The following is a 20,337-nucleotide window of genomic DNA, read 5'->3' as shown; positions in this document are numbered from 1 at the left end:
TTCAGCTCTCTCACTTTTGCAACTTCCTTCCGAATTCTCATTGCCACTAACAGGATCCCAAGACAAATGTCCAATTCAAACATCCACCATACTTATACTGAAGCAGCCATTTCAAACGGCCAATTTTCACTTCCCAAGAAAATCACAAGTATTTCATTCCTGAAGTAGAAAAGAATTAAATCACAAAGATCTCTCAAGGTTTTTATTGACACATTTCTTATTCTTGGATGCCAAGAAAGCCCCATCTTTTTTTTTTTTTTTTTTTTTTTTTTGAGATGGAATCTCGCTCTTGTCACCCAGGCTGGAGTGCAGTGGTGCAATCTCGGCTCACTGCAACCTCCGCCTCCCAGGTTCAAACGATTCTCCTGCCTCAGCCTCCCAAGTAGCTGGGATTATAGGCACCAGTCACCACGCCCGGCTAGTTTTTGTATTTTTAGTAGAGATGGAGTTTCACTATGTTGGCCAGGCTGGTCTCGAACTCCTGACCTCAGGTGATCCACCTGCCTTAGCCTCCCAAAGTGCTGAGATTATAAGTGTGAGCCAGCGCGACTAGCCCATCATCATCTTTTTAAAAATTTTATTTTATTTTAGAGACAGGCTCTTACTCTGTTGCCCAGGCTGTAGTGCAATCGCACAATCATAATTCACTATAACCTTGAACTCCTGGTCTCAAGTGATCTTCCTGCCTCAGCCTTCCAAGTATCTAGGACTACAAGTGTGCACCACCACATTTGGGTAATTAAAAAAAAATTTTTTTTGTAATGGTGGGGTCTTGCTATGTTGCCCAGGATGGTCTCAAATGATCCTCCTGCCTTGGCCTCCCAAAGCTTGGGGATTACAGGCATGAACCACCACCATGCCTGGCCTCACTGTCTTTTATTAATGAGATATTTAATGTAAACACACTGACGAAAATATATAGAGGCCTGTTCTCCTACTGAGTTCTCTTGCCTCTAGGGTTACCTCTTACCTTTTCTTCATTATTCACAATTCCTTTATAGGTCTTCCACTTAGAATTATTGTTTTTGAAGTTCATCACAAAACTCTTAACATAAAAGTTGAAGTTCGACTGTGTAGATCCTGTGGTCCTAATTCCTTGTAAGAAAATAATATTTACAGGCCATTTTTAAAAGTTTGTTAAATATAACATCTATTATAATTTCAAGTTTCATTTTTTTCTCCCTCATCTGAAACCTCAAATCATCTCACAAGCCAACTTATATTAGTTGCATTTAAAAATCTCTTCACAGATTAATGTTTTCACACTAACAGTACACCATATAAAGATTTCACCATTGAAGAATTATCTCTCTAATCCATATATCCATATTTACGACTTGCATACAGATTCTTTTCACAGAAAGATTGTAAAGATTTGTTACATTTTCGAATATTTCAAGAACTTGGAGGTAGGTAGAAAGGCACCTATGTAAACAATAAGCATATTCTCAACTGCGAGTCATTTACAGTCATGAAACTACTCCTGCACTTTGCATTTGTGTTATTTTCTGCACCTGTTATTTTCTTTTTCTCCCCCAAATCGATCTCCAGCCACTCTCGTGATTTGTGGTTGTTGCTACTGTCACCCGAAGCCCATGATGGGCCTTGGTCCTGAAGTCGAGCTTGGCCAGGAGACCAGTGAACTTGGTCTCCACTCTCATTGACTGACTGCCATGAGGAAGAAGCTCTGATTTGCCCGTCAGGTTCCAAACTCAAGGATCTGCTGCAACCTGAAAAAAGAGTGCAGTAAGATATTTTAGATACAGACATAAAATAACAGCAAAAAAAAAAAAGTAGTACCACATCTCACCTAGAAATATTCAACTGATTGACTTTTATTCTGATATGGAATCAAGTGTTTAATTACCAGCTTTTAAATGGTCCTGACTTGCATTTCACTCATTTGTACTAACATGCCTTGAAGCCGTTACTGCTTTTCTTTTTAATAGACCAAGTCACATCCTTTATAAGTGACATCTCTTCGTTCCCACTGTAGATTTTACTTTCTAACTTTCTAAATTCATCCTGATTTCAACAAAGTGCAATCTGTGTTAAAGGTTTAAAATGCTGTGTTCCTTCTCACTTTAAAAGATTTAGAATCAGAGGGGAACCCCATTTTTTCCACATACTTGTAAAGCAGATGTGTCTAAGTCCTCTGAACATCAGTAAGTTGTACCCAATATTCATCCAAAGGACCTTAACTATACCATGCCCAATATACCAATGTGAAGGCAGGAAATAAAGGCAAAGAAGAAATATTTGTAGTGTTTTCCTTGAAATGGTTTATGCTAAGGGAGAATATTTACATAGAATACATTCCATGATGGAGAAGCTAAAATGCCTTTATTTTATATACTCATTTTCAGTAACTTTATTCAAAATAATAACAAGCCAAAAATTGCAATATTTGAAAGCTTTTTCTCTTAAAATCTAAGATAAAGGGATTTATTTTAAAATAAATATTTCACTTTTTATTCTTTTTGGCAAAAGTTTGAGAGAGTTTAGATTATAAAGAAACATATTTTCTGCTTAATGTTAATTAGGCTTATTGTCCTGTGGATGGTTAAGTCAAGAAGATTTGGTGTGGGTGGCTGAAGCAAGAAGATCGCGTAAGCCCAGGAGTTTGAGACCAGCCTGGGCAACATAATGAGACTCTGCCTCCTTAAAAAAAAAAAAAAAAAAAAAAAAAAAAAAAAGGTGCTATGTAACCTGAGAAAAAAGAAAAAAAACCCCAACCTTTTAAACTATATAATCTGAAGGTATGGAGGAATAAACTACTACCGAAGACTTTTAAAATGTCAAATTCTTTTTTTTTGAGATGGAATCTCGCTCTGTCACCCAGGCTGGAGTGCAGTGGCACAATCTCAGCTCACTGCAAGCTCTGCTTCCCAGGTTCACGCCATTCTCCTGCCTTAGCCTCCCGAGTAGCTGGGACTACAGGCACCCCCTCACCACGCCCAGCTAATTTTTTGTATTTTTAGTAGAGACGGGGTTTCACTGTGTTAGCCAGGATGGTCTCGATCTCCTGACCTCGTGATCCGCCTGCCTCGGCCTCCCAAAGTGCTGGGATTACAGGCGTGAGCCACCGAAAATATCAAATTCTTAAGGAAAGCATGATCCTTACCATTGGAGGTAAACAGAAATCGCTTGTCTGACAGGGAACCACTGAAACAATAAAGACAAACATGAGAAGGTGAGTTGCTTACGTAGATCTTAATGACTAATATAGCTACATCCCAGGGCTCACAGAGCTTTCCCACCTGTGCTTCCTTATATGATCCTCACAACACCCCTGCAAACCTACTGCTATTATCCTCATCATCAGTATATTATAGAACAGGAAACTTAGGCCCACGGAAGGTAAGCAACTTCCCTAAATTCATATAAGTGACAAAGGGCTAGGAAAGGGGCTAGAACTCTGAGATACTGCTTTTGAATCTGAATCCCGTGCTATTTCCACCATGCTGAATTTATTGGAAAGGAATGTACAGATACACAGTCTCAGGAATAACCTTACATCTCAATTAATTATTGCAAGATGATGAAGACAGGAAAGATGACTGCCCTGAAATCTCCCTTTGTTTCAGCAGTCACCTTAAAGTGTCCCACTCATTTCCATCTGCCTTCCCCACAGATCTCTCGACTCTCATTGAGGATGTTTCAGCAGTGTTACTCTGGGGACAGTCTCTGCCCTGTCTCTCCACGGCCACACTCCTAACCTACTGTAGCAACCAGCACCAAGCCTTGAACCAGCTCCTGCTTCTGGATGACAAGGTACAGCTGGAGAAAACACACAGCATGTCAGTGAGCTGGCCTTACTGCCGCTTCTATCGCTATCACAGGAGAAATGATCGCATCAGCCTCATTCTGCAGTTGTCTCCTTCAGTGCAGAAGAGATTCCTAAGGCCACAGGAATGTCCTTATCTACCTTTGAAGACCAGATCAACCTTTAAAATAATCCCTCACAAAGTCAGTGGTATGAAAAATACAGAGAACGAATGGAAAATTTGGGGGCCTCAACATTAGCTTTATGTGCACAGTATTAGATACTAGAGGTAAACACCAAAAGGTAGATGCCCCTGTTGTGTCCAACTTTTTACAACTATTTTACAATCTCAGAGTGCTGCTTATTATTTTAAATGTTTAATTCTGAATTATAGATGGGAATAATGGACACAGAGAGTACTAAAACATGAAATCCACAAAGAACCCCAAAGTATTCTGGCCAAGAGTATAAGTACCTTCCCATCAAAAGCTCTTTTTAGAAGTAATGGGTAGTAAAACTCTCTAGAATAGATTTTCTCTTTCACATTGTCTATGCTTGGCAGACTCCATAAACCCTGGTATTCCACATATAGTTTCTTCTATGATCTCTGAACTGAATATAATGCAGGCACCAATCATTACTTACGTGAGAAAACTCAGACCCACATGGGTCCTGGGACTTGCCTAAGTTCACAGTTAGCAAAAAAAGCTTGGATGAGAACTCAACTCTCCCGACACTTAAAGAAAGGCGCTAATCACATTAAAATTGTATTAAGATTTATGTAGAGCCTCTCTTTTGTCTCTTTTTCCATTTTCTCTAATGTTCCTATGCTGTTAAATTTGAAATGTGACTCAAATAAGCCTAAATAATGCTGCGGCAATCCTAAGAAACTAAGCTCACTCCCATTGCCACGAAACATTAGTTTTGTTGTTGACCAAAAAGTATGGAAAGGATAACTTTGGAGTTAATCCTGAGAAGACACCAGGAAAAGCTCTGCTTCTAACAGCTCTCTGCCTGGCTTTCCTCTGTTATCAACTGGAAAATGTTTTTCCATTTCATTCCATTGAAGGAATTAACTACAGACCACTTAAAGAATTCTACAGGTTAATAAGCCTACTCTTTTGAAAATAAAAACACCCTAGGGAGGTTAGGGTTCTGAAGCATTCACACATTAGAGTGAATGAATTCAATCAGATTACACGAATAAGGAGCCTTCCCAGAGGGCTACAGAAGCAATCAAGAATAATCTGATGGAAACAGAAAGAAGGTTTTCGCTTCTGATGGTTAGCACCATCGTCCTCTGTATGAGGTCAGTCCCTCTTCCTGATGCCATTCTGGTCTCTTCAAATCAAGGAAATGACCTGACCGGAGATGAATCCCAGAAGAGCCCTGGATATTTACTTTAGGGACTCCTTCTTCCTCAGCTGCAATACTTCCTTCTCTGGTTTTTCCTGAATGCCAAACAATCATGTGTGGGAACATAAGTTCAATGACCGCATGTACAGTGTTTCCCCAAGAGTAAAACAACACAGACAAAAACAACTGCTCCCTGAAGATTTCAAATCTAAATGAGTGGAAGAGGCTGTGTGAACATACAGTTAACTATTTGCTCAGTGCAAAATCACAGATCTAGAAATAAGAAGAGATCTTGATATAATTCTGAACTTTCTATCTACTCCCCCCAAAATAAAAATCAGACAATTAGTACAAATAACTATATGGAATATGAAGCAAAACCCTTTCTAATTCACTAATGGTTTAGATTTCTGTACTCTACTTTTTGCATGGAAGTTTAACGTCAAATTATATAAAATATATAATATATACTTTTCAAATTATATAAAATATATTATATATGTATATATTAAGTCCAGTTGATGTAGCAGAAGTTAACTGAGAACACAGTCTCATTTATTCAATAGTTTCAATAATGTTTGTTCTAAAGTAAGACAAAATCCAAGTTAAGCTTTTTGTTACCCTGTTTTCCTACAAAAGGAGCATTCAAATGTATACAAATACAGACAAATGATTCCAAAAAACAGATTGAAAGCCGAAGGGAAGTTCTTTGTTCCTGTTTGGAGGTGGTAGCACCTAACACATTCAGGCTAGAGCCTGTTATCTTCCTGAAGTAGCACCCTCGTATCAACAGAAGAAACCATCAAAAAACACAAAAGTCAAGGTCAAGTTGGCATTTAAAGGTTTACTGTGCATAAGTGATCCCTTTTACTATAAATCAGGATGTAAACTTTAAAATAAAATTTGATGTTCTGAAAATGTGGCAAATATTTATGTGAAAAATGTTATATGTATGTGTGTGTATATATGTATAATTTTATTCATTTGAGTAAAGATTTTAATTTCTAATAGCATACTGTTACTAAACTTTTGGATCTTAAACCTTGGCACAAATTTAGAGACTAATTTGTCTTTGAATGTTCAGGTAATATGAAAAAAACACTTTGTGTCCTCTCATAGCTAAAAATCTATCCAGAAGGGGAAAGGAAATGGGAGGGTCATGGTAGGCAGAGAACACAAATATCATGAGGTAAGCCTGCATGCCCAAGTGCACGGCATGCACTGCTGTCCTTGGTGGATGGAAGTCTTTTGTGGATTACGTACAGTACTACTTGCATTGCTTATGAAAGAGTTATGTTGGAACATCTTCTCTAGTTACCCCCACCCCGACCCCTGAACTCAGAGTTGCCAGTGAGAGGCTCTGCCTTTTCTCCACAGACACCCACCAGCCAGCCTCCTGGCTGTGAGCATGGTGTGCCGATGGCCACCACCACCCCTCTCTAACATTGCTCCGCAGTCTTGACTCTACCCTTGTAATCCCTCTAAGCATCGTTCCTGCCTTCCATCAAACACAAGATTCACCTCCTTCGTGAAGATGACCTAACCACCTCTCCCTTAACTTCAGTTACTGCTTCTAAATGCCACTGCCTATGAACACGGGCCAACAGCCTCAATCACAAAATGGGTGTTAGTCCCAAAGTTTATATGTGAGTTCACAAGTTGGTTCTTCAGAACTTAAGACACATTTTCCAATAAAAGCAATGTTATAACTTGTTGTCAGGATACCTATTTGACCTATGACATTGCTAACTATAATACACTGAAATAAAAAGTAGGAGGGGGAAGGAAAATACTACTATACAATTATCAAAATAACATCAGAGTCACCATATCTATGCTGACTAACTTGAGAACCTATCCAAGACAAGATGGCCCACCATCCATTGTGAAAATGGAACAGCAAAATATGACCATGTTCTTTCTGATGCAAGAGGGGGCTAGGACAAAATAGCAGGGGCAGGGGAAGAATGTCATACAGATTAATGAGTGATAGAATATATAGGTCCTGACATTTTTTTCCCCACTTCTGGATCCCAAAATGCCTAAAACCTCTGTCTTGTGCCTTATTCTTGGAACCCAGGCCATGTGAAAACCTGTCCAAAAAACAGAGTTGCAGAAGGCAGAAGGAGAGAATGAGAGAGAGAAATACAGTGGCTTGAGGAGCACTTTTCTCTCACTAGGTTTCCACTCCAGGAGTGTCTCCCACTTGGCCATTCTGAGCTGCCTGTTTATATATGTGGACGTCTGGACCACAGGGTAGGCTGACACTGAGTTCTACACAGCTCTAGTTTTACACCTTCTAGTGGCTGAGGAAATCTGAAAATATGAAAAGCTTAAGTTGAACCATTTAAAGCACTTAACACATTTTTTTTTCTCATGAAGCTAAAAGAGCACAGGATAAAAACAAACGAAGAATATAATGTTAACAAAGGCCATATTTTTACACAGTGTTAACAAAGGCCATCTTTCTTCACTTCCCAAACTCATCACTAAACGATTGTCTCTAGGAGTCTTCTAGGGAGCTCAGTGGTTCTGTAAGAGTTTCAGATGATGGTAATATTGGAGACAACCAGTAATTTACAGAAGTTGTAAAAACCCAAAAAGGATTAAGCCTTTATCTTCTCCCACAAAAGCACCTGAGAGTAAAAACACTCCTCTGCCCCAGGGCTTCAGAGTGCGCCATTTTAATTTACATGTCAGCATAACCAGTGAGCTTTCTGATTGCTACATTTATCATCCATGCAGAGACCAGAAATGCTGCTCTAAGCACTCATGCATATTTTTCCAGTTGACAAACCCTTGCTATCACATCCCTGCTGTCTTTTCAAAGTTGTGAGCTGGTTAATTATCCTTCAGGATTACCTTCTACTCAGAACAAACGGTACCGAAAAAAAGTACTTACTCCCTTGAAAGCACACCATTGGCCAGAATCCCTTCATATCGACTGATCCCTTTGCGCTGAAGCACACTGATCTGGCCACCCAGTTCATCAGCAATTATTCCTGCATGGATGGCAGCTTTGCACAATAAAGAGGTCTGAAACACAGCAACATCATTATGCAGAACTTAAAAGAACACAGTTAAAATATAGTTGGAGTTTTCTGTTTTGTTTCTGTGGTAATTTATAGTAGTGGCCCCAGTGAATAAAGCCTTCCAATGGCCATGCCCTGGAGTGGTCACCTCCCTCACTGACTCTGGACCATGTGGCTTGCTTTGTTCTGCTACAGATAACAGGGCCTAGCCAACTGCTACATATGTGAGTGAAGCCACCTTAGACTCTTGAGCCCCAGTTAACCTGCCATATCATGGCCGCCACAAGAGTGATTCCAGGCTAAGGGAGCTTACTAATCCAATCCAGTGTGGGTGGAGACAAATTGCTCACCCTCAAACTCACCAGCAAATAAAATGTCTGCTACTTTAAGCCACTAAGTTTTGGAGTGGCTTGTTAAGCAGAAATTGATAACAGATCCAGTTTCTTATACTTAGGCTGTTAGACACACATGCCAAGTTATCATTTAAGAAGCTGAACTTTCAATTCCACATGTTCATTTTTAAATTAGAGATTTATCAAGGTACCAAAACCACAATAGTAATGACAGCCACAGAACATTAAATGGAACAGAAAGCTTAACGAAGTTCCTAGAGGGATGATGAGCAACTCAGGGCTGACAGCCTCCATCTCACTTCCTGAATCCCCTCAGGAGGCATCAAAAAGCCAGTGCCAGCTCAGCCCTGCGATGTTCAGTGTGAGGTGTCAGCAGGCTGCTGGCTGTTCTGACAGATGCAGCAGGAGCAGCAGACTGGCTCTGATTTACAGGCTGTTGTGGGATTGGAATCGGCTCTGTCAGGAAGTGGGGCTACAGAAAAGACTATAACTTTCTATGGGGTGCCCAGGCCTGTAGGTCCCCAAGTACAGACCTCTGTGGAAGGGTGATAAGGCACTCAGACCCAGGAGTGAGGGGATAAGAAACATAATTTCCTAAATAAACCTTAGCTATGCTCCACTTCTTCATGACTATTAATGCCAACATAGAAAGGCAGCTCATGAAATTGTGTCTCAATAACTGGACTCAAGAATTTCTCTTTTTGTTAATGACAATGCCGCTTACCTTATTTACAATGGAAAAGTTCCCTTAGACTTAAGTTACAACAGTGTAAGGACTAATGAGACAAATAATATTTTGCAATATAGTTGCAATAAAGTTGAGAACTTTGTGATCTTCAATTTAGAGAGTTCATATTTCCCAAACTAGATTAGGTTTGGCAAAGTGAGTCAGTTTTGCAATAACTGCTATCATAACAAAAGAGAGGAAAGATTTCACGACAGAAAGAAAAAAATGAGAATGCTGAAATAGAGATGCAAATACTACCCCCCTAATTTTGGAGGAAAAAAAGAATTAAAATTAGAAGAGAAAAAGATCGTACTCTTTAATAAGAATGCAGGTTGCATTTTTATCTTTCCTGAATTTTCTGTATATTGTTCCTGAATTTTCTTTCATTAAAAAGCTTTTTTTTTTTTTTTTTTGAGACAGAGTCTCGCTCTGTCGCCCAGGCGGGAGTGCAGTGGCACGATCTCAGTTCACTGCAAGCTCCGCCTCCTGGGTTCACGCCATTCTCCTGCCTCAGCCTCCCGAGCAGCTGGGACCACAGGCGCCTGCCACCACACCCAGCTAATTTTTTAAATATTTTTAGTAGAGATCGGGTTTCACCGTGTTAGCCAGGACAGAATCGATCTCCTGACCTCATGATCCACCCACCTCGGCCTCCCAAAGTGCTGGGATTACAGGCATGAGCTACCGCGCCCAGCCTCATTAAAAAGCTTTCTTATCATCAGTTTGGACTCTTGGGTCCAAACAAAATGGAGAAGCCAGTTGAAGAGGAAAAGTCCTGAATTTAAATTTAGCAACTTGTCTTGTCATCCTGGCTTTGCCTCTAACTCCACAAAGTATATGCAAGTCATTCCACTGCTCTTGATCTGACTTCCCATTCCTCTGTACAATGACAAGCCTGGACTGGATGTTGTCTAGTGCATGGGTCCCCAAGCCCCCAGGCTGTGGACTGGTACTGGTCAGTGGCCTGTTAGGAACTGGGCCACACAGCAGGAGATGAGCGGTGGGCGAGCACACATTACGGCCTGAGCTCTACCTCCTGTCAGATCAGCCAAGGTATTAGATTCTCACAGGGGTGCAAATCCTACGACAGCTGCGCATGTGAGGAATCTAGGCTGTGTGCTCCTTATGAGAATCTAATTCCTGGTGATCTGAGGTGGAACACTTTCATCCTGAAACCATCCCCCACCCTGTCTGTGGAAAAGGTTGGGGACTGCTGGTCTAGTGTCTTTTCTGAAGGTCTGTCACCTTGTGATTCTAAAGGGTACCCAGTGCACATTTTATAGGACCCATGCAGGCCTGTCTCCCTCGCTAAACCCCAGAATGAAAACCAAATCAGTTCAGTGGTCTGCTGAGCAGCTATTCCCACTGTCCTTGGGATCACTGGTCTTCATTCTAGGAACCCTGCCTATTGAGAGCTCTCACTGGACTTGGCATGTCCCAGGGCCTCCTTGGCTGTAAGACGACAGGTTCACAGGCCAACGAGCAACAGGATCTAACAGTATCATTGGCCAACAAATATTCTCATTTCTCACAGTACCCAGTATTGAAGGAATTCAATGATGAATACCCTTTTTATAAAATTTTTATTTAATTGCAGCTATGGCTTTCCATAATAGGTTGATGCAAAAGTAATTGCGGTTTTTGCCATTTCTTTTAATATTAATTGTAGGCTATAGGATACATCTCCAAAAGACTACCCATCAAGTCTGTCACATTATTATGATACAATTACCAACATTTTCCAGGATTATTTTCTTTCAAATAGTCACTCCCTCATCCATCCAACTTAAAGGAAATTGATGTTTATTTGTCACTTTTTTGGTATTGATTTTTTAAATTCACATTTATTGAACCTGATTTTTGAAAATTCTCTTTTGAACAGATGGTACAATTTTTACTTTTATTTTCTAGCTATTTTGAAGTCTAAGTCTCACTGAAATGTAAATATTGGAAAGCCATATTACCTAGCCTATGTACATGGGTACATATTACCTAGCAAATGTACCTAGCCTATGCACATTCTGCTCTGTAGAGCAGAATGTCTCTACAACCAGCTGGGCAGAATTTGCTGGAAAAGAAAAATAATTTATATTTTACTAAATTACACAACCAAAAAATATTAAACTGTACTTAAATTTTTAAAGTATTTTCTGCCCTTCATATAATATCTTGCTTTAATGGCAAATTAGAAACCTGATTTGTGTAAATATAGATTGATCTACAATGTTCATCTGAAGGCAACTTTACATAATAATTATTTGTTTTATATAAGGATTCACCATAAAGTCTATTAAACAATGAGCTTCCTGGCTAGGCACAGTGGCTCACACCTGTAATCCCAGCACTTTGGGAGGCCAAGGCAGGTGGATACAAGGTCAGGAGATCGAGACCATCCTGGCTAACACGGTGAAACCCCGTCTCTACTAAAAATACAAAAAATTAGCCAGGCGTGGTGGCGGGCGCCTGTAGTCCCAGCTACTCGGGAGGCTGAGGCAGGAGAATGGCGTGAACCATTCTGTCGCCCAGGAAGTGGAGCTTGCAGTGAGCCAAGATCACACCACTGCACTCCAGCCTGGGCGACAGAATGAGACTCCGTCTCAAAAAACAAACAAACAAACAAAAAACAACGAGCTTCCCTAATACATTTTACTTGATTCTAAGACGTTCAGCTGTCCCTGACAAATGGTTTTAATTAGTAAATTATCTTAAACAAAATATACTTAAACAGAATAATGTAAATGTAATAATTCTTTAGGAAAGGGAATGCAATGGCCAGCTGAAGAGAATACCTTCATGGCTCAGGCAATTGCAGGTGGATGGCATTATCTATAATAAACATTTCTGAAGTTCACTAAGCCACAAATGATGGCCAAACAGATTAGTGTGAAGTAAGGCTAAAAAACTTTCAAGCAACTATCAAATCATCCCAGAATTTTCTTAACTCTTCGTTTAGGAAAAATCAACTTGTACTAAAACAGTGTTGACAATGTTTTAAAAGGAAGTGTAATAAAAAAGTAAACATTTTAGTTTGCATTTAATAAAACATGAACCAAAACCAGTAAGGTAGAATAAAGCACATGCTTAAAAATGTTGGTGGAATGATAGCAAAATGTTAAATTATCAAATGTATGTCCCTTTCCATCATATGAATTATTTCTGTGCTGTTACAGTCCTCCTAATTAGCATGTCAATAATGTTTTCTTCATAAAATGTGCATTCTTTATAGAAATGTTGGAAATAATGAAAAAAAATCACTCATATTGTCATTACCCAGAGATAATCACTTGCCATTATAATGTATCTCCTTCTGGCTTTTTCTGGGTGTGTACAAGAGGCCCAGTTTCTCCCCTTCTCCTAAACTGCAGCGCACTACATGTTTACTGTCTCTATTTTACAGTACTTCTTGAACATTTTGGGGCGAGGAGAATTGCTGAAACAAATTAATTAAGTGATGTGTTCTGTTTAAAAACAGATGGTTTAGTTAGCAGGCTGGGGAGAAGGTGCCAAGAGAAAAACTGTTCTGGGGGCAGGTGAGGCAGATCTTAAGAGAAGCCCATATTCCTTCACTGGCATTGGAAATATACACCAATTTGGATGCCTTAATTTGTCAGTAGGAGACAGAACTACAGAATCTCAAAAATTCAAAAAGGACTTTAAAGTTCTCCCCTCATACCTCTTGACAGACCACCCCCGTCTCCACTCCACAGCACCCTTCCCACACAAAGACAGTCTATCCCTGACAAATGGTTTTAACATCTACACCTGACATTTCCAGTGACTAGGAAATCACTGTTTCTCGAGACAGCCTATCCCATTTTGCATTGTTCAATTATTCCTTATATGCAGCTGAAATTGGCAGCCCTATAACTTTTATCCACTGATCCCAGTTCTGCCTTTTGGAGCAACACAGAATAAACCAATGCCTTTTCTACAATAGCTCTGTAAGACAACATATTCTTCCCTGAGACAGGGTACCTCCTTCTTCAACAGCTCCTCCAGTTATTTATTTTACATATTCTGTTATCCTGACCTACAGGATATGCTTTGGTTTTGCAAAGATTCTTCTGAAAAGACTTGCTACAACTGAACACATTTCTCAAGATGAAGCACTGTGGAGGCAGACTCTAAGATAACCCCCATGATCCCTGCTCCCTGTATCCCCTCTTGTGGAATCCCTCTGAATCCCCGAGTGTGGGTGGGGGCTGAGATTTTCTTCTAAGTCTATAAGACTATGGCAAAAGTGATGGGATACCACTCCCATGATAACATTATATAAGAGTGTAATCTATCTTGCGAGGAGATCCCTTTGCTCAAAGACTCTCTCTTGTTTGCTTTGAGGATGCAAGTGGCCACGTTGGGAAGGTCTACATGGCAAGAACTGAGGATGGCCTCCAGCCAAAATCCAGGAAGAAACCAAGGCCCTCATTCCAATAACCCACAAGCAACTGAATGCTGTCAACACCACATGAGCTTAGAAGCAGATCCTTCCCCAGCTGAGCCTCCAATGAGATTGCAGACCCAGCTGACACCTTTGTTGCACCCTAATAAGACCCTGATGCAGAGAACCAAGCTAAACCATGTCCAATCTCCTAACCCACAGAAAATGAGATAATAAATATGTGCCACTTTAAGCCTCTACGTTTATGGTAATATTATTATGCAGCAATAAATATCTAATACATCCACGACATTGACATATACAAAAAAGGCACTAATCCGAGTTCTTTGAAGAGAGTAGTTTTCAAAACACAAAATTTCCTTGCAGATAAAATCATTCTAAAAGCGAATAGTGCACCATCAGTTAGTGAGTCAAATAGGAAACCTGTTTGCCAGCACTTAGGGATCATGTACTCCCATCTACCATGCAGGAAACCATTTACCTGTTACGCTAAAAAATATAGCTCTGTCAGGAGGAGGTAAGATAAACATCTACAGTAAGAAAAAACTATGCTATTTCTCTTATTGTACATAATTCTTACATTTCTTGCATAGAACAGGAAAATAATAAATAAAAACTTTCTATTGCTGGGAAAAAATGTCAACTTTTTATTTCTCTTAATTCCCTGTAGTCATTTAAGAATTGCCTAAGCCAGGTAAATCTTCAAACTGAAACAGTGTAAAACATTTTAAGAGTCCATTTATAGGTCAAATGAGTATCCTGTGTCAATCTTGTAAATGAAAATACAGAAAAGGGGAACGAAAGGCAAAATAACAACAAAATCTGCTGTTCCCAGAATCAGAATGTGCTAAAAGAAAAAATCACAGTCAAACTTTTTCCTCATGCCACAGAGGATTTATCAATCACCTAGAACAAGTAGATAAAGGTTGTTTTCCCACGTTAATAACTTTAAGAACAGTTTCACAACAATAGGTTTTTGCTATAGATTTCTAATAACTCAGGTACTTCCCAAAAACTAGGCTATAAACCCAACTACTTCAAATAGCAATGTAAATTTTAAAAAAATCAGACACTAGATTTCCAGGACAGAAATCTGTAAATAGAAACAAGTGGAGGATTATGTATCTGAGATAGGACATGCAGGAACAATGTATTACTACAGAACCCAGGTAGTCTTACTAGACATAAGAACTTGGTTTGCAAAGAGAGTGGGGAATAAGAGCAGGGTGGATGGCTTCACTGGCCCCAGACACAATGTCACTATTCTATGATATGAATATTCATGTTCTTTGCTGTATTACAGGAACCAGGTGGAATGTTAAAGAAATAAACCATGACAAAAAGGATGCAAATCTATAACCTCTTGCAAAAAGTGGATGGAATGATACTCTCAGATGGTGAACTTTTGTTTTTCATTTCATTTATAGTAAGCTTAGCTGGAAATGCTAGAAATAGGAATGAATGCATGGGTAACCTTGGTTTTTATACTTATTTCATTTATTCTCAGAGGAGAGAGACTCATGCATCTATCTAGAGTTTTATATCTCATTTAATTACTCAGTAATTAATTTAGGCAGAGTAAAGCACTTACTCCTTTTAATTCATTCTCTGCCATTACCCTCAATTACTTACATCTCTATATCCATCTACCATATTCCCAGATATGTCTCCTGCTACGTCTCTACAACCAGCTGGGCAGAATTTGCTGGAAAAAGAAAAATAAATAATTTATATTTTATTAAATTACACAACCAAAAAAATTAAACTGTACTTAAATTTTTAAAGTATTTTCTGCCCTCCATATAATATCTTGCTTTAATAGCAAATTAGAAACCTGATTTGTGAAAATACAGATTGATCTACAATGTTCATCTGAAGGCAACTTTTACACAATAATTATTTGTTTTATATAAGGATTCACCATAAAGTCTATTAAACAGTGAGCTTCCCTAATGCATTGTACTTGTTTCTAAGACTTCCAATAAATATTTTTCAGAAATAGGAACATTTCTAAACATTATATAATCTTGTTTCTTTAAGAAATGTTTAAAATATGTAACAGTTTTGTTTTCTATGGATAAAAAAGACAAAGAAGAATATCCCTAGATTCTCTCTGGGAGTAGGACTGTGAGGAACTTTCACTTTCCGTGTTATACATACTGTAATATTGCCATTATATTAGCACTGTCTGATAGAAATAGAATGGGAGCCACATATACAAATTTAAATATTCTAGTAGTCACATTTTTAAAAAGTAAAAAGAAATATGCAAAATTAATAATATATTCTATTTAATCCAGCATGTTCAAATTTTATCATTTCTAAATGTAATAAACAGAAATAAATACCAATAAGATATTTTCTCTTTTGTTAACTTCCAAAATCTGGGGTGCATTTTATACAACACACCTCAATTTGCACTCACCACAGTTCAAGTGCTCATTAGCCACCCGTGGCTAGTGGCTACCATATTAGATGGTCTGGTCTACATTAGTTATGAAATACTTTTGTAATCAGAAAAAAAGGATATATTTTTAAATTAGGATTCCAAGGCCGGGCACAGTGACTCACGCCTGTAATCTCAGCACTTTGGGAGGCCAAGGCGGGTGGATAACCTGAGGTCAGGAGTTTGAGACCAGACTGGCCAACATGGTGAAACCCCGTCTCTACTAAAAATACAAAAATAATTAGCCTGGTGTGGTGGCGGATGCCTGTAATCCCAGCTGCTTGTGAGGCTGAGGCAGGAGAATCGGTTGAACCTGGGAGGCGGAGTTTGCAGTGAGACTAGATCATGCCACTGTACTCCAGCCTGGGGACCAAGAGCAAAACTCCATCTCAAAAAAGAAAAAAAAAAAAAAAAATAGGATTCAATTTACTTAACAGTCATCTTTCAAGAAACTTTCCAGAAACATGTCACAGCATGTGGTGCAGCTGAAGGGTGTCAGTGCTAGGAGCAGAGTGACACAGGCTCCGGCACTACCTAGCTAGCAGTGAGACCCTGATATTGCATATAATCTCTCTTAGATTGTTTCTTCATCTCGAGTCCCTTCAAGTGTCAACATACCAACAAGATATGAAGACAGCTATAAACATCTATAAAAAACACACAAAAAGGAAGCCAAAGTATTATAAAAATGTTGTCAGCTTTGAAGATGCATGCCATGTGCCCTTACTTCTATATATACACCACTTTACATAATGTTTACTTGGTTTGTTTAAAAAGAATGTACCAGCCCAAACAGATTCCAGAATAGAAGTTGTTTTTATTTCATTTCCTCTCAGTGTCCTCTTGCTGACTTGGCAAATTATATATGTAACAACTAATTATCAAAACTATCCAAATAAATATTCCATAATTTTTTCCCATTGACCTTTTGGAGTCCCTGCATTGCAGCAGTACTCATGGAATTAGGAAATAAAAATAATGGGAATTCCCATTACAGGGTAACAATTCCCTAGAGCCAATTCCCTTACAATCAGCTGTATTTCAGAATTCAGAATTTCTTGGATTCTAGAAAAGTAAAACAGTTCTAATGATGTATATGATGTAATATGCTGGTGGGGTCTGCACACATTAATAAAAAACATTAAAATACTTGTGTCAAATGCCTTAATAGTCATATTAAACAACATATGTAAAGACATGTTAATCTAGTCCAATTTTGCTGTCAAACGAATTTAAGGTCACATTAATCAAGAATCACCACCAAATGAGTTACAAAAGGCTTTCAAAACTTTCTATACTTCATAATTATGGATGAGGGCTTGTGGACCTTTATTAGTCACCAGGCCTTATCTTTAATCTAAACACTACAAAATGGCTGGGCTAAAGCTGAGATAATCTGGCACCATAATGACACCCTGTAAGCTTGGATATATTCCCTTTCTTTAGGAGAAGAGGAAATGACCATTTGATGTCCAGAGGCCCTATCACCAACTGGGACTGTAGAGGTATAGCTAGAATAGATAATACTGGCATATGTGTATATTGGATGAACAGTAACTTTAAAAGCAATATTTAATTATTGCTCATTTTCATTTTTCCCCCATTAGACATAATATTAGTTAATACTAGAGTTGTTTCTGCACATAAAATAATTTCATTCATTAGAATGTCCAAATGTCTGAGATAGGACCACGGGCTCTTAAGCCTGACTTCCTGGCTACACTTATGAGGTGTGTAGCCCTCAGCAAGTCTTAACTGGTTTGTACTTTGGTTTTTAGGATGTAACAGAACCTTCCTTGCAGACATGTTGAAACGTTCACAAGAGCTACTTACTCTGTGCTAAGTGCAGAGAGCTATACTGGGCACTAGGAAAGCACTCTAGAGAGTCATAGCTGGGTGCCATGATTCACACCTGTAATCCCAGCACTTTGGGAAGCTGAGTCCAGAAGTTAGAGATCAGCTTGGACAATATAGAAAGACACCCATTTCTAAAAAAATCTAAAAATTAGCCAGGTATGATGGTGCACATCTGTTGTCCCAGCTACTTGGGAGGCTGAGGCAGGAGCATACTTTGAGTCCTGGAGTTTGAGGCTATAGTGAGCTATAATTGTACCACTGCACTCCAGCCTGGGCAAGAGAGCAAGACCCTCTTTCATAAAAAGAGAGAAAAAAAAAACAGTCATAGTTTTTGTTAGTGTTGTTGACAATGATCTCTAGACTAGCGGTTCTCCACTGGGGGCGATTCTGCCCACCATGAGACATTTGGCAATGTCTGGAGACATTCTTGGTTATCACAACTGACATCTAGGACATAGAGTCCAGGGATGCTGCTAAATATCTAACAACGCACAGGACAGCCCTGCAATATAAAGAATTATTGACCCAAAATATCAATAGTGCCAAGGCTAAGAAATTCTGCTTTAGACTGTTTACTTGATAGATGAGGAAATGTACATCAAAGTGGCTACGTAGTTTTTCCAGTTAAAGCTGGGTTGAAAACTTTCATCTTCTTATTTGCAGTAGGTTTTTCTCTAGTGGTAAAGACAAAATGCACCTCCTCCCAAATGAAAGAATTTTAAAAGTCACTCCCAAATACCAGCCAGGAAAAAAAGTACAGTCTAGACTTGGTAATGATTCATTGGCCCTATAGTGGAACTCAGGGGTCAGCAAACTATGGCCTGTGAGCCAAATCCGCCCTACTGATGTTTTGGTAAATACAGTTTTATTGAAACACAGCATGTCTGTTAGTGTATACATAGTGTCTATGGCTGCTTTCTTGCTACAACAGCAACAGAGATTACATGAATAAATGCAACAGAGATTGTATGGCCTGGAAAACCTGAAATATTTATTATCTACCCCTTAACAGAAAATGTTTGCTGACTTCCTGCTATATAAGAAACTATTTCAGATATTCCTCATTAGTTACAACATGAATGGTAAAAAGAGCTTTAAGTACAAATGTATCTAGTTTAACGTGAAGGAAAACAAAATGTTCAGCAATACACGACTACAACACAGTTAGGATACCTATATTTACCTGTATTCTGTCTTCAAATAATGGCTAGCTCGTTCCAAACACGTTATTAAATCTGTCATAAATAAAGATAATTGCAATTAACAGAATGAATAAAAACTAGGACACTCATGCTGCAAAGCTTTCTTTTAAAATAAAAGAGAGTTTTAAAAAAGCATTTATTCACTATGTAGTTTTCAGAATTTTCCTTTTAAAAATAAACACTGAGAATCACTGTCTCCAGTATTTAATGAGTTCCTTTCATTTCTTTTTTCTGCCACCAATGATAGTTTTTCAACATAATCATCTAGTAAATGATAGCAGAGTCTGTAGTTAACAGAAAAAAACAATACTCTAGTTGCTATCCACTATATGCCTACAAAGACCAGGTGTATAATGTTCCCCGGCAGGAAGAAAATAATTTCAAAAGCCCAACATAGTTCATAGGGAAGGTTCCCACAAACATTTTAATTCAACAATTTAGCCAGTGGCATCTGATGACAGAGAAGCACATCTTTACCAAGAAAACCTACAGCACATAAGCTTTCATCAACCAGGATAAAGCATTTTAAAAAAGAAGGTGCTCTCTGGAGTAATTTACAGAACCAAAGTAATATTCAGCAATAAAGGCTAAGATACGGTGAATCTTGATGCATTTAGATCAACATAAGATGGTTTCCAAAATATTGCACACTTACTGTAATAGTTCTTTGGGAGCAGTATATGGTGAACACTGGCCATGCAGGCATCTGCTGTGATTAGTCAGAGCTGATTGGCTAAGAGGAAAATGAATGGCGCACCTCATTCCCAGAGCTTTTCTGCCAGAGAGGACTGAGAGCAGAAACCTCTACGACCATAGCCAGACATGGTATGGGCTGCACAGTAATTACTCTGAAGCACAAGAGCCCAGGACAGGAGCCCATGCTTCTCTCTCTCATCAGTGTTCGTGTTTCCCTTCCCTTCTCTCCCATATGAGTTTCAGCTTTACAGTTATTACACTGTGTGACACTGACTTCCTCATCCTGCACACACTGTGCATGCCTCCCGTGCTGGTGTACTGGTGTGTGTTGGGGAGGGGCTCACTGGTGAAAAGCCTTGCCCCTGAGCTAGGAAGGAGGATGGGGGAGGGCTCCAGAGAATAGTGAGGACTTCGAAGGGTCAGGAGGGGAACACAAAGGTGTGCTATCCAAGGTTTTTAGGAAAAATGAGATGAATCCTATCCCATATAAGTCAACTGATCAA

At 39.0% G+C, this 20,337-nt stretch overlaps 1 protein-coding gene across 3 annotated transcripts in view; it reads right to left on the bottom strand.

The window, feature by feature from the left end:
• The window catches only part of DCBLD1 (discoidin, CUB and LCCL domain containing 1), a 67,330-nt gene that overhangs the window by 9,481 nt on the left and 37,512 nt on the right, over positions 1-20,337 (bottom strand). For all 3 annotated transcript variants that reach the window (XM_032157659.2, XM_058435512.1, XM_058435513.1), the window contains exons 4-9: positions 19,120-19,171; positions 15,266-15,338; positions 8,025-8,158; positions 3,125-3,165; positions 1,515-1,730; positions 971-1,095 (exon numbers count right to left, since the gene is read on the bottom strand). In XM_032157659.2, the coding sequence (XP_032013550.2) occupies positions 971-1,095; positions 1,515-1,730; positions 3,125-3,165; positions 8,025-8,158; positions 15,266-15,338; positions 19,120-19,171 (641 nt within the window). The remainder of the gene's footprint in view (positions 1-970; positions 1,096-1,514; positions 1,731-3,124; positions 3,166-8,024; positions 8,159-15,265; positions 15,339-19,119; positions 19,172-20,337) is intronic.

Source organism: Hylobates moloch, unplaced genomic scaffold, assembly GCF_009828535.3.
Source record: "Hylobates moloch isolate HMO894 unplaced genomic scaffold, HMol_V3 SCAFFOLD_2, whole genome shotgun sequence".
Lineage (NCBI taxonomy): Eukaryota > Metazoa > Chordata > Mammalia > Primates > Hylobatidae > Hylobates > Hylobates moloch.
Note: the sequence above shows the minus strand (reverse complement) of the source record. Positions and strands in the feature narration are given on the sequence as shown.